Source organism: Rhipicephalus microplus, chromosome 3 (genome assembly GCF_043290135.1).
Source record: "Rhipicephalus microplus isolate Deutch F79 chromosome 3, USDA_Rmic, whole genome shotgun sequence".
In the NCBI taxonomy this organism is placed as follows: Eukaryota; Metazoa; Arthropoda; class Arachnida; order Ixodida; family Ixodidae; genus Rhipicephalus; species Rhipicephalus microplus.
In genome coordinates this window covers 98,270,975-98,286,767 of record NC_134702.1, presented here as the reverse complement: position 1 = coordinate 98,286,767, position 15,793 = coordinate 98,270,975, and the positions used below count along the sequence as shown (strand labels likewise).

General features: G+C 43.0%; 1 protein-coding gene across 1 annotated transcript; it reads right to left on the bottom strand.

Annotated features, from left to right (window-relative positions):
- Window positions 1–595: 595 nt before the first annotated feature.
- On the bottom strand, window positions 596–15,619 carry LOC142803845 (splicing factor ESS-2 homolog). Its single transcript, XM_075890042.1, has 7 exons — window positions 15,367–15,619; window positions 14,275–14,437; window positions 13,854–13,952; window positions 12,806–13,135; window positions 8,734–8,982; window positions 5,529–5,754; window positions 596–4,216 (listed from the first exon to the last, which is right to left on the bottom strand). The coding sequence occupies exons 1-7, from the start codon at window positions 15,535–15,537 to the stop codon at window positions 3,895–3,897; spliced, it is 1,560 nt and encodes a 519-aa protein (XP_075746157.1). The 5' UTR covers window positions 15,538–15,619; the 3' UTR covers window positions 596–3,894.
- Window positions 15,620–15,793: the final 174 nt, after the last annotated feature.

Genomic DNA, 15,793 nt, shown 5'->3' with positions numbered 1-15,793 from the left:
TATGGAGGCAGAGACGTTAAGGGGCACCGGCGATAAAATGAGTACCTGTAGATCACTCAAATGTTTCTAGTGCAACGATTAGAAACTTAGAGAACACTTGAGCTCCGCCTTCATGTTTGTTTACGTATAGATGCAATATAAAAGAAAAATTAAAATAAGCTGGAATTAGGTTATTGTGCACAACGTCATTTTACAAATGCTGGCATCTTATGGAGTGCGAAATTTTAGTTTCGTAAAGACAGGAACAAGGAAGCAAACTTCATCCACTGTGCTTAATTGCTCCTTGTATACACGCTTTCAAAGCTGTTGTCTTTTTCATTGCAGTAAAATCTTTTGTAGCTTTAAACTGGTGTCATACATGGTGCAATTCTTATAGTAATTAAGCTCAAATAAAATCAAAATTTTCAACAGTGGTTTACTCATTTTTGTGCATTGCATAATTGAGCCAATCATGATAACAATATGAGATCTAGATTAGGTCTGACCACGATCAAAAGTAGCTGTGTGGCATCACTAATAAAACTTGTAAGCATATCCAGCTCTACATGGTATTAAAGCAAACATGTATACTAATTATACACCAGCACACTGAAAGTTTTAATGCAAATAGTGAGCTCCTTTATTGCACAGTGTTACGACGAAATACGAGTTGAGTCGATTCTCATCCGGTTGAAAAATAATTTTGATATTCATCAGAATTTCGTTATTTGCACAAACATCAGCAAAAAAAGATAAGTTTACCTTGTGATGTATTCATTTCCTATGGGAGGCTTTAACCGTACATGTTACACGGAGGTAGTAGATGTTTCAATGCAATTCAGTCATTATGGTGAGCAACATGGTGCTTTAATAACTGTAAATATGGAAGTTTTCATAGCACTTGCTACAGCTATATATTTACATTGAAGATATCACAACTTCTGTGTGCACATGAACCTCCAGACACGAGGTTTCAGAGAAATGGGTTGCTGAACAAATGTACATTTCAAAAGCAAAAGCCAATTGCACTCAGACACCCTAGAATAAATGAAGTCAAGTGAGAGTTAAAATTTTTCAGCGAGATGTCGGCATCGCGAATTTTCTCACACATATCATAACAGCTGAACATCAATATAGACAGAAGAACCTTGCTAAAATGATACATCCAACAGGTATAGTGCACAACCACACACTACGCTTTGGCAAAGAACGGCATACACATATTTAGTCATTTTGTCTTACTAATAAAATCACATAACCTTTCTCTTTCAAATAGCAAGTACATTAAACCTAGTACACTGCCCTGTTAATATTCTTCATTAGTACTGCAGAGATACAGGCATTCTGTGAACAGTATTAAGATTGTGAGAACACAAAGGCCTGAAAGGGCTTTCTTTTCTTTTTTCAGATAAGCACAGCCGAACCGCACACAACAGCAACATGTTTTCTTTGAACACCAAGGGCTGTCTAGAAAAGAACTGTATCACTCTTTCCTTAAAAAAAAATAGAAAAAAGGACTGATTAGACAAACCCTGTTTGCGTGGGCCCACACTTTTTCTTTTTCAAGTGTACTTGATGAAAGGAGTGAGCCAATGACAGAGAGCTTTCTTTCTGTCTTGTTTTTTCATTTAGGGACAGCACCGAAAGCACCACATGGAAAGTTTTGCAGTGCCTAACATCAGTTATGCTGACAACCTAACCTTAAAGGGCCCGTAAACCACCCAGAGGTCGAAATTCAGTTGTGGTAGGGAAATTGTGCACGAGTGTACGACGAACGTGGAGTCGCGAGAATTTTTCGAAATGGTGCAATAATAATGGTGCAGTAAATGCGTTTGAATATCGAAACCATGACGACCACACCTTTCGCTCTCTCCTGCACTTCCCTCCGCTGGTATTCCCTCCCACCCCACTTTGCCCTCTCGCCGAGCGCCCCTCCTATGGCCTTTCAATTCTCGCATGGTATACGTCATCGCTGACGCGCTGCTTGAAACACCATCTACTTGCGGTTGCCGCGACTCTAGTCATCGACTCCATGAGTTGCGTGCTTGTTGGGGAACCCTGGCTGCCGTAATCGTGCCGGTACGGACCCTGCATTGCGCGCAGGCCTTCAAAGGATCGCCAACATGATGGACCCATATGAGGACACGTCGTGCCCCGCACGTGTTGCATGCACGCGGGGAACACGTGCATCAAGCAGTGCGAGCAGCTGCTTGCAGACTGACCGTAAGTCGTAGGCTCTTTCTCGACAAACCACAGCATATTTGGCATATTTGACTCGGTGCGTCAGATGTGGAACGGCGAAAGGCCCGGAAAGGAGGAGGGATTGTTTCTTGGAATTCGCGGCGCGCCGGCGGCTCGTAGCGCTGCCATGTGTAGAATCGTTGATCGCGACAGCATTCTGCACACGATGCGCATGTTTACTTGAAATGCTTGAAAAATATTGGAGGTGGTTTACGGGCCCTTTTAGGGGTACATTAAAGATGATGATTAGGTAGCATTCGATGATTGCTCTGAAATAACAAACGATACATATAAATCTAGCTGAGAGTACACAGTGCATAGGATGACGAGAGATGTGGGGTACCATTACACCACACAAAAACCAGCTTACACTGACAAACATCATTCAGACAACAGTCAACGGTGGTCAATGCTTTGTCACCTAAACAAGGTATGTGGTGCACTCAAAAAGAAATGAGAATAGTTACGGCCCACATTTAGTTAATTTTTCTACAGAGGAAAAGAAAAGTGATGCTGTCCTCCGAGACTGTTCTGATGACAGTTTTCCAGCTAACATCTCTCTCTAGGTGATACATCATGAGCTCCTACACTTGGATCAATTATCTCAGAGGCAATGGCATATGGGAAGGTCAGTGAATTGACCTGATAATCTGTGCGTTTCAAGTTTCTGTTCTGTTTGAGATGTGTTAAAGCTTAGAAATGGTGCAGCCTCAGTTTTGCTGTACCATATAAAGAAATTACAATGCCCAGCCCTCTAGATACATCTGAATGATAAATTAACTGAAAATTGTCTAGCCTAATGAACTACTATATGAACACCAAGAGACTATCTTTCAGTACAAATAATGCCTTAGTCACAAGATGCACATTTTGTAATACATGTAACAGTGTGCAAAACTAAAAATGGCAAGTATTCAGTGCAACTAGAGCAATCTGTAGCTCTCGAGCTAAAAAATGTTTGCGGAAAGGCACAAAGGCATTTATCGACTCAGCATTTTATGAACCAAGGCAAAGGACATTAATGTCCCATCACATACACTCAAACCTCGATATAACGAATTCAAATATAATGAATTATTGGTTATAACAAAGTAAGCGACCACTAGCTTTGCCATAAGTACAGTGTTACAAATAATCGTTTATAACGAATTTACAGATATGACAAAGTATTTTCATGGCAGATGCGACTTTGTTATAATGAGGTTTGAGTGTATTTGTGTGAAGGAAAAAAGCTGTTGAGAACACTGCAAGGATTTAGTGTAATCTTCAAGTGGCACATGACAAAGTAACCATGTTGCTTGAATATGCCTATCATGAGAAAAGCCATTGACAGTGTCTCAAGTTCATTTTTACGCACCGCAATGTAGTAATAAAACCTCTGGCAGGTGTATAGTCCACAGTGAAAATGTCATGGTATATATACAATGAACGAAAGCTGGCTGTAGTCACGGCAGCACACCCTACAATGCAAGTCTGTTCTTCACTTCTACGGCAAAATCACTGCACACAGACTGGTGTGACAGAATGACACAGCACTTAATTGGCATGTAATCATTAATGTGCTGATCTGTTCTTGACACAGCATCAGGAGGCTGTTGGCTCGTGTCCCCATTGATACTGAAGCCTCTACAGACACGTCAGCAAGGCACAACAAGTCCAGCTTCTTGTGCCACCTCAAAAAAAGTCCGCAGCTGCTTTGCGCTTGACGGGAAGCTTCAAGAGGTTGTCTGTAAGCGAAGAACTGTCGCTGCCAGTGAGGTAGGGCTCTCGTCTACAGGCGTCCTTTCGGGAGGCGGGCGAAGGCACAAGGGGTGATGGGGTGGCCCCGCATGCAACTGGTGTGCCGGGAGTGGCGGTCTTTGGTGTGTAGCTGGCCCTCAGTGCCCTGTCTATGCCCTTGGAGATGCCCAGCTTGGCTGATGCCAAGTGACGTGCTGCGGGCGACATTGTGCCAAGGGATGCCAGGGGCGACTTGGGGGAAGGGCTCAGCCTTGGGCTGCAGTGCAGAAAAATAATCGTAAATAAAAAAATATCTAAGATATTATGAGCCAAAATCACTAGACAGTATATGATATCGACTTGTGCAGGAAATTCGCTGAATTGAAATTAATTTTGATCATCTATCTTTATTTTTTAATGAGCCAATGAAAGAAAACACATCTAAGTACTCCATCTAACTCACTGAAATACTTGGCTGCAATTGCCGTTTCCTTGGTACTTCTTCCGTCGCTACTAAGGGGGCAGACCTGTCTTTGGGACCAAAAAATTACAAAAAAGTGATTTTTTTAAAATTAACATATTTGGTTTCTGCAAGTATTTTGTGATCACTCTGCAAATTTTCACACACCAAGAAGTGGCAATTTTTTATGTAATGTCATTCTAACTGTCCAGATTCTTGGTGCTGTTAACATGCAGAACCTGCAAAAAAATGGGGAACCAACTTTGAGGCCTCTTTATAATTTGCCGGAACCTGTGTTAGAAGCTCTGCTATGAATTTATGAGCACCTTTATGAGGATTGCAAAACATGCGCACCATGACTGTTGTTTCTGAAGAAGCTGTGTGTTTTCAGTTTTTTCCATTTTTCTCAAAAAAGTAAATTTACGACTGTTCAATTTTGAGGCCTCAATATCTCTGCACCTAGGGCAGGTACAACAATAATTCTTTTTTCAATGGAAACCTGTATGTGTGCAGAGTGCAAGTATGGGAGCAGAATTTAGAGAACAAACATTTTTATTTAATTACTCATCAAAATTGTAACACAATTCCAACTGCTTTTGAAAATGGATAGTTCATTTTGCTGTAAAATAACCAAGAAAAGCCTAAAAACAAAAAACGCTTGCATTATTTCAATATATAGTCATTAGTCTATGCTGGGATATCTTAAATATCACTTTTAATTAAGCACTTTTTTTTTCTATGACGGCCTAGAACCATAGGTAGTGAACTTAAGTTATCTCAGGAACAAGATGAGTTCTATAGGAAAACTAACTAAATATCTGAATTCAACAGAAAAAACTGCATAATCCTGTGCAGTTTGATCAAGAACACTGAAGAAATAAACAAAAAAAAAATGTCTAAGACCAGTCTGCCCCCTTAACTGATCACAGGCTGCTCGTCCTGTGCAATATACAAGGCTGGGCCACATCAATTTCTTTGGCTATGCTTGCTTCTTCTCTGACCAATAATGCTGTCTCCGGTATCTTGAAGTTTACTGCTGTCTTCTGATTTCTGAATACTATGCCTGCCATTTTCAATATTCGTGCAGAAAATGAAGTCCTATAAGAGCAATGGCAGTGAATTGCCTTACCTCAGCAGAGAGGAGCGCGCACGATCGAGAGCCGCATTCTTTCGGGCTGCACTTCGGCGAGCCGCGCCGTCTGCCAGAGAATGGGCTAGCCTCTCCCTAGAACGGGGCTCTGGTATCCGGAACTGGGGCCCTCCAGGATTGCGTGGCAGTGGCGTGTCACTCCCATCCAGTAGGAACGGTGTGCCTTCAATCTCACCCCAGGTCAGCAGTGGAGTCTCATTAACACCTGCACATGCAACCAAATGCCAGAAGAGCCTGAAGTTATGCCTAATCAAAGCTATCTTTGTATGGCCTAACCGCGAGGACTTTCAGGTATACACTAAAACTTCATTATAACAAAGTTGCATCTGACACAAAAATATGGTCTTTACATCCACAAATTTGTTATAAAGGTTTATTTCTAACACTATATCTATTGCAAGACCGTTTTTAAATTACTTCATTATGACCGATATGTCATCATACCCAGTTTCGTTCTATCGAGGTTTGAGTGTATGTCACCACATGACAGTACTACTTACGGCGGTAAAGGAACACTCAAGGAAGACATTAAGATGCTTGAGAAATGTTCATTTGTGATGGTTTCTTCGTGACTTAAGCAGGAACAGTGCAATGATACAGGAATTAAGAAAAGAACAGACAGCATAACACTGACTCACAATAAAATGTTTGAGAAGTGGAACCAATAGTGAGACCTCAATCGTTAGAAACTACGGCTACAGTCAAACCCCTTTATAAAAGACTCTGATATAAGAGACAGATGGGTATAAGAGACACCAGTAAGCCTACAGTAAAGTACGGGTTGATAAGAAAATGCATGCACGTACCCCGCTTATAAGAGACATATCATATAAAAGACAGGAATTGCTGCCCAGAGCATGTCTCTCATAAAGGGGTTTAACTGTATAGCAAACCAACAACCAGGGAAGCAAGGAAGGCATACAGAAAGTTTTTTTATTCTTTAAATTAGATAAACAGGGCAAAACAACTTGCCACTCGAGAAGCCACAATCATAAAACACTACTGGTAGCACATCACACAGGCAATGCAAAGGTTGTAAGTTCAGCTCACATGGCAAGCAACTACTCTGTTGTTTTCTTCACCTATTTTCATGTTTATTGAAAGATCCCATCCCCAACCCTAGCTACTCTCCCATGTTTATAATACTGAGCTGGTAGATTTCAAGATAACTTAAAAGAGCATTTGGTGAGAGATTGTTCAGGCAGGCACAAGTGTTAGTTGTACTAAAGGTGTTGCGATCGGCAAGCCACCCTTTGCCGCGGGCGCCAAGACAGAAGAAAGGCAGCCGTCTGACTTTGTGGTGATAAGGAGGAGTGCGAAGATACCCAGCTGTTTCTCATGTACTGGGAGGTGCGCGGTTGCAGTCACTCAACGCAGCCCTACTGTCTCCGGTGCCGGCGCAGAAATGCGACACGTGGCACCTTTGTGCACCAGGAAGAAAGGCCGCGACCCCGAGTTTCCATAGAAGACGGACCTCGGACGATCACGCTGTGCGACTCTGGCTGATAGGCCGCCGACACTCAAATCGGCGCCAGCTGCCCAGGCACATGCCATCGCAGTTGCCTGGCCTGCGACCACCATTAGACAGTATGGGTGGTCGGCCAGAGTGGTGACACGGCAGACTCACCATACCCCACTTGCTGGAGGTATGATTCACCGGATGAGACAGCGTCGCCAAAACAATACATGCGTTTAGGCTATGTGCATGTTGGGGGTAGTGACAGCAAATTACGTCGTACCCTGTTTCCCCATAGGCATGGCGTCTAGAGACTGCGAAAGGAGTAAAAGCAGCAGGCAAATGCCCTAGGAGTGCATTCCTGTTACACACTCTCATTTTGTAAAAATGTAATTATAAACATCTCATACTCTTTCTTCATCAGCTCTTCAGTCCGGTTCTTTACAACAGCAGCTCTTAAAGAAGGCGAGGTTTGCGACTGCCTGCCCAGACACCAGGAAACCAGGGCAGTCAGCAAGGCCTTTCCCTCAACAACTGGATGGCAGGGGTGGCATACTGCTAACAATCGGGACCTCAACAATGGTAAGCTAAGGACTTAGGAGTATGCTCTGCTGAACCTTGGAATGTGCTGACCATGTAGCACATGCACATGCATGCACCACAGCACCAAGGCAATGTAATCGAAGCAGCCTACTTTTTCCACATTCACAAAGTATGTTGGCCATGGAATACTGCAAATTCATATCGCACCGAAATTGGTGCGAACTGTTAGCATACTACCAGCATTTTACTATACATCACACTTGCCCACCTGAGATGCTGTAACAGATATAGTTGGCAGTAGAACATGTTTATTGCGTGCAGTTGCAGGTATATAAAGTTTGTGCTTCTTGCTTTGCTTGATCTCACCAATTTATGGCAATTAATAAGAATAATGGGCATACTTCATCAAAATTTTCATTCCCAACATTTTCCAGAATATAATATTACCTCACAACCACAACAAAATTGATTCAGATCAGTCTAGCAATTGTATAATAAAAGCATTTCCGTACATTACAAGTGCACTCTCTGATAGTAAAATTGGCCTCAGTTGAACCTCCCACTTGAATGCGAACGCATGTTCCCCAGCTCAGGAATGAAAACAGGCTTCAGTCTTTTCAAGCAGTTCAGGGAGCACAAATAATGCAATCTTGAAACGGCTTTGTAGAACCAAAAGGTGCATTTTCAATATTGAATGTTCAGTGTGTGTGGGTGTGTGTGTGTGTAAGTCTGGCCGCTAAACTGAATGTTTAGTAAAAACCACTGGACATTTTAGTGTTTAGAAAAAAACATTATAGTTAACACTGATGTAGGACTAAAAAAAAATCTGCTCTAAAATTGACTTACATTGCTCCAAAACACATCTTTGAGTGTATTTTGGAGCACACCAAAAATTTGTCCAGGTCCGGGGATCAATCCGGAAACCAAGGCCTTTTCAGGGAGGTCAATCTACCAGTTGAACTAACCAGGAAGCTAGCACTCGGCAGTGCAAAGGTGAATTTATCTACAACTCGAAGCATACAGAAACACATTGCAAATGAATTCGGTGGAATACCGCAAGTTGGCCGAAGGTAAATTGACAACCACCTCTTTGCAACACGAAGCCACTCCTGGGCAAAGGCCCTGAAGGCTACCTTCTGCATCAGCAAAACCTGTCACTGTTTTGCTTCTGCAATAGACACTCACCTGGTGCAGGCGATGGTGTGGCCACAAAACCGTAGCCACCAACCGTGGGCGAACCTGTACCTGGCTGGAGTTCCCGGCCGTCCACACCCAGCTTCCCTTCGAGGGCCTTGGCCTGGGCATTGGCTGCCTGAGCAAGAGCTTCCTTGTTAGCGCTCTCGTCGAAGGGTGACCGCTCGAGGCGTGTGTGGCAGTGCATGATGGTTCGGCCAGGGCCGCGCTCCCGCTTCTCGTCCTCCGTCAGTGCCACTCCTGTTTTGCATTAGGACAGGACAATCATAAGCATTCCCTGCACTTTTATTCCGGCCTACACCCTGTCCTTCAGCGACATTTTTACAGCGAAGCTAATTACCCCTCTACCACCAGCATTGGCTGTGTTCCAATACATAAGAGCACGCTAAAGAGTGGCAAGGGAAGCAACTTGGCTCTCCATTGCAGCAAGCAGTGGGCATCAGCTCACTGCACATCTGAGCTTGAGAAGACGCGAGTACTGAAAAGACATGAAATGAAACAAGGGTGGGAAATATTTGACACGCATGTCGTCGACAAATTGGGGAGCAGATGCATGAGTAAGTCGTCTCTTTAACTGTTTTCTTGTGAAATAGACTATCTCAACGATTAGCGCAGTAGGCGGCTTTATCTGGTATTATCTTGTTTTACTATGTGGCAGTGTTATTAGTAACACGTGGTTCCTTGGCTTTATATGTGCAAGCGACGCAAAATAAAGCTCAGTTGCAAATGCGCCTCTTTCTTGTCAACTTCACTTCTTTCTTATAATTTTGTATGTGGCACTACACCCCGAAATCTTGCAAAGCTCACAAGTGTATGGAAAACCATCTGCTTGTGCGCACATAAACATACAAGCAAAATTTTAGCTATCTGAGGACTTCACTGAGCCGCCATCTTGCTTGGACAGCTAAGTTGCCTGCATCATTTTTGGCTCCGATGTCGTCATCTCGAAGCTCTATGTTTAGCCGGCTACATGAACATTGGAATGGGATGTAAGATGGCCTCCGTCGACTTGGCTAACTATTTAGCCGTCTATGAAGAGTATTGGAACAAACCCATCGAAGTAGCAGCAGTAGTCATGCAGTTCACATGACTGCAGGGGGTAGTGAATAAAAAAAATAAATAAAAATTAATAATTATAAAGCTTAAATGATCTTGATGATGCTAGAAATTAGACCAAGCTGTCTCAGTTATGCAAGTGTACCCTCACGTACACTTGCATGCTTACAGGATCAATGTCGTACGATTTTCACGAAGTGGAATTTTTTATTCAGTTTTCACATTACCGATTACTAAACTTGCGCGAATATTTGAATGCTTTGAATATTCGAACGAATGTTAAAGTATTCACATTTCCTTTGACTTAAATTTAAATTATTTAAAATTTCGAATTATTCAAAATGAACAGACAAATTATCAATTTACAAGTAACCCCCTGTAAAGATGGTTTCACTGCAGTGAAGGCATGCTAAACCGTGAAAACACTTACTCAAGTGCCCTGTAAATATAGTTTCATTGCAACAAAGAGGTGCTAAGCAGTGAAAACACCTATCAAAAAGAGAAATCCACACTGTCGCAACGCCGCACTTGAAAGTCCAATGATTACTACACTACCCTCACATTGATTCAACATTTTTTTAAGTTTGAAAGCTTGTTATACCAGCTTATATGCTGTAAGTATAGCAAATTTTAAAAAATGACATATTTTACAAGTCATCACTTGCACTATACCTAAGGTCAAATCCTGCGACTATTCAAAGTTGTCTTCAGTTCCTTTGAACAGAAAAAACAGCATTTGCACAGGCATTATTTCAATTCTTAAAGAATATTGTGCAGATTAATTAAGTCATTACATATGCCCACCTTTTTTATATTATTCGAATCCCGGTTGTCAACAGTAAGGTAATTACCGTATTTGTAGGGTATTTTCGGAATTTTTCGGCCAGCCTAGGGTAGTAGGGCAGTGATGTAGGTTAATTTCAACATTTTGTTCATCATTGATCAGTGACAAATGTCAAAGATCCCTGCAAAATATTCGAAGGTTACATTCGTGGAGAGATACGAATTTAGAATTGTCTTAATTCCAATGTTGTCCGCATAAAAGATGAGGGATAATACATCAAACATCCTTGTGCTAGGTTTTTTTTTTCTTTTCAGGGGTCCATTTTTTCCCTCTTTGTCATCTCCCGTCCGTTCGTTGCGTGGAGGGGCTTTTCAAATTTGTGACGGTGGTCGGCTCATGATGTCATTGTGACACGAAATATTGCCAGGATTTCCCATGACATCATGAAGTCATTGTGATGCCTGTGTGTCCATCCGTCCGGAATGATGGACGGGCAGAGGCACGGACGAAAGCACGATCAGAGAGAGTTTCGAGGGCACCATAATTTTTCATAAAATGGGAAATTTTTCACGTGCCAGGACAGCTGTCGGACCGCGCTGTTTTCATTATCGCCACAGTTCATGAAGCGGCCATCTTGTTTAGTCAATGCCGGGGCATCGCATTGATCGCGTCGGCTAACTAGGTCTTTTGTTGTAATGAGCAGACTGCTTCAACCACGCTCTGGCTAGAAGTCTGGTTGAAGTTAGAACAGCGCGACAAGACGCTGGCGGAAAAGAACGCTCACATAGAACAGTGCTGTTCGTGTGTTTGCGTGCTCTGCTCTGTCCACATCCAGTTGCGTTGTTCAAACATAGAATAAATCAACCATCCCGCCAACACCCTGTGGGTTGATTCCGCATGTGTGCCCACAGCTGATTTTGAGTGTTGTGGTGGCAACGTTTGATAATGGCAACCCACAACCCCTACCATATGCTTGACCTGGCAACGAAAGCCAAAAGTCTTGAAAGTAGCTCCGCTAAGCAAGACATCGCACGAAAAAAAACGGCGTTAAGCCTAACTCGCTAACGAATTTCATCAAGTGCTGTGGTGTCTGGAAATGGCGAGCGCGCGCGCCACGCTCTTGAAGTGAACGGACACAGAAGACGCGGTCGGTACAAACCGAATACAACATACATACATTTATTTAACTAATTTACAATGACGATATCGTCCGCCGAATGATACATAACTTGTTATGTAATACGCTAGGACATTGTTACACAATAACACACAACATGAGAGCACACTAACAGGCGGCGTCGCCAACGCTTCACTCACCACGTGGGCCCACCGCAGGCGGCCCGCGGTGCCGACCACGGCAGACCCACAGCGAAGACAAACCGTTCGCGGCAGCCGCCACGCGCAGAAGAGACTCGCTCAACTCTTGCCCACCACCAAGGCCTGCCTTCCGCAGGGGTCTCCGCCGGCGCTACCACTCTACCAACAGTGGTACTCAAAGCGAACACAACGGCATCTATCGCCCGGCGGTGGTCACCACCGAAATACGGCCTTGGGGGCGAGACACGTGCGCCACGCGGCGCAAACAACTTTACAGGGGGTGTCAGCACCCCCACAGTGCAAACAGATAAACTTGACAACAGTAATTTTGGAACCGTTCTTAGTGACGTCAGTTTTGAACAATTTGTTGCCATGGACAGCGATGTCTATACATACGGTCCACTAACAAACAGATAAATTGTGCAGATGGTTCGGCTAGTGGACGACAACATATAAACAAAATAGGAATGTTGTGGGTCTTGTTTTTGCTGAAGAAGCACTTCGACATGTGTAGTGCTTGTAAAACTTGCTAGCCGCAGCCAGATTCGGCGAGAGATGACAAACTATTTTCTTAGAGGACTGTCAGGTTCGAAGCAACAAAAGTGCAGTTTTTGTGCATTTTGCTTAATTAGAAGTTCATTTAATTCCAAGTTTATTGTGGTTTCCATGCACTTCGTAATAACGGGAGTTGACTGTACTAAATGCATTTCTTTCCTTCGGGTATGAGGCCAATTAAGAAAATAATATTTAGTTATTGAAATAAGAACAAGTGGAATGAACGCAACCTTTGAACTCGTAAGGCCAAGTGCTCCGATGTTGCAAGACATATGGAGTCGTCCTGTACATAATGGCACCTGGTAATGGGATCTTTGAGAATAATATGCAGAAATGCAACCAACAACTGACCTGGTGGTATGTACATGAGCGAGTTCTTGTTGGTGTAACGCCAAGTGATGGGAGCCTTGCTCCTATCGCTTGCGCCTTCTTGCTCGGTAGTGGATGAAGGACCTTCCAGTGCCAGCTTTGGTGCTGGTCCCTCTAGCATGGCATCCAGTGGTGCCCCCTCCGCCTTCTCGTCGTGATACATCCAGGCATGCTTCTCACGATGCCGCCGTTCGGCCTCGGTGGCCATCACTTCGAAAGAGGCATTGTCCTCACTGGTGTGTTTGTGCAGGAATGCATCCAGCGAAAGCTGGCTGTTATGCGACGAGACCCCTTGACTGTCCGGCTCCAGTCCTGTCATGAAAGGTAGTACATAACACAGGAGATCAAGCAAAACATTAGAGGTTTACGTTTCGGAAAACACTTCAAGTATGGCAGGGAAGGAACGGCTAATCAAAAATTCATCTACACATGTTCTCCCTGCATTTAAGATTTCTTTCACTAGGTGGGGGCAACCAAAAAAATTACTTATGAGAAAATTGGTAAACTGTTCTTGCAAAATAGCAAACAAGTATATCTCAGTTCAACTGAAGGCTTCGCAAGGCTGCAAGAGAAAAAAAATGAGGAACAGGTGATGTTGTAGCCACTAAGTTTCTGCACTTGCTCATTGCAATGCCACACATTTCGATGTCGTGTGCTTGGGCCCAGTGAATTTAGTTCGTAAATAAAAATTGTGTACATTATATTCTAAAAAAGCCAAAGGCATAACTTATATACGAGAATGTTAACAAAAAAAATTTGAGGCATCACATTAACTTTGCGGTTCAAATCTGAAAGAGAGAGAGAAAAACAAAATATTGGCCTTTTATTTTTGTAATCTACACCTTAATATAAAATCAATGATCATAAGGTTTTGAAAGAATACTTGTCAGTCTGATTTAATCGAGCCATTCTTCGTTACCCTTTTCATTAACACCTTACGGCAAAATACCTCTTAAATAGCTGCACTTATCAGGCAGCAGTATCTATTTAGGGACATTCACAAACTGCGTGCAGTGGATGCCCCTCATACCTGACGTGCTCTTATTGTCAGTGGCACCACCAGACTCCGAAGGGGCCGGTGTGACGCTGGGTTCCAGAGCTGGAGTCTCGAATGTCGATGGTGTTTGAACTGGAAACAAAACAAGCCATGTGTTTGAGGCAAGAAAAAATATGCAATGAACAAACAACAAAGAAAATGCGAAAACGCTTATTAACACGCACGCAGAATGATATATTAGCACGCAGGCAGAATTATCTCAATAAAGCGCAATGTATATATTTCGAATGCTATATTGATATTACATGACAATGACATATATTACGTTATATGATATTGAAATTATATGAGAACAGGTAATGCTAGCACGGTAAAATGTTGTAGCCGCGCGCGTAACAAATCAGCTTTTACGATTGCAAGCCAGCATGTAATCAAACTGACTATAGTGACTTACTTGAACGGAGTACGCTTCGGGCGCTACCGCGATGCTGGTACTTTTCCTGCAGCTCCCTTAGCTTTGTGATGTTGTTAGCTTCGAGGGCGTCGAGGTACTCATTCTGCGCTCTCAGCTTCGGCACATCGGGAAAAAAGTCTCGCTCGATGATCTTGCCGATCTCCTGTGAGGTAAGATAGAATTCGTTACGTAAACCTGTGGTACCGCCGGACACGCAGCTAAAAAATTTCACGGTTCATTTACCGTTTATTTATTTATTGTACACTCAGGGCATTACAGCATTGCAGAGGGGAGCGGGCACTGACGAACAATGTTAAAGAAAAGAATACATAGACACGACACTAGAACATTATTAAACACTGGAAACTATTATCAACTGCAACTATGTTATACAGCCAGTAGATTATACAAGAAAACTAACAACAAAATCAAACGTTTACATTTCCAACACCAAGTATGTTATCGAGCGATGTTTTAAAACTGCAAGGCGAGGTGATGGATGCAACTGATTGTGCGAGGCGGTTCCAATCCTTGCAAGTTTTAGGCAGGAATGAGTGGGAATATGTTGATGCCTTGAAGCGAGGAACAGCAACTTTCTGCGCATGGTCAGTACGAGTTGAAATGTATGACGGTGGAATTATTAAAAGTGAACGCAGAAGGGAGTTGTTGTAAATTTTGTGGAAGAGTACGAGACGGGATAACTTACGGCGTGTAGCGAGTAAAGGAATGTTAACAATTGATTTCATGTTTGTTACGCTAGCGGTAGGGCGATAATCTGATAATATAAATCTAACAGCGCGATTCTGAATGCTCGTTACGACTGCTAGAGCCAAGAAATGATCACATTCCTCCCGCCTCCCCCCCCCCCCCCAAAAAAAAAATAAAAGAAGGCTACGACACATTTATTGATCTGCCTTTCATTTCATTACAACATCAAACGCACTTTCTTCGTCTTTCGTAAACACGGACCAGACATGCTATCCACGCACATGTGGCACTTTCACAGCGAAGATGACCAGTTCAGCAGGCATAACGAAACGAAGGAGAAACGCTAGCACTACGGAACATGACTTAGCAAGCGCAATTACTCACAGATGTGTACACATCTTCATCCAAGACTTTCACAGTACGCGTTTTCGTTGGTTCGGAGGCCGATCGCACCACTGTCAGAGTCTTGCAGGGCTTCGACACTTCGACATCCAACGAGCTTTTGGACTTCGGCGACACTTCGCACATGATTGACATCGAGCGGCAACAAGGCATGAGCACTATTCACGGAGATCTACAGATTTACCTCTTCCAACGATACGCAACGATTGCACTACGCCATCTTTGGTCAAATTGATGTCGATGCTAGTAGACGTTTGCCGAATCTATCGAGTTTGCCCGTGGAACCCATGAAGTGAAGCACTTTAATGAACAGCTATATCAACATCAACAAATGTATATTGAACAACTTGATTAATGTTTTTTTATTATTTTTAATTTTTTGATAAAGACTTTTGACGTAGCGTGTAGC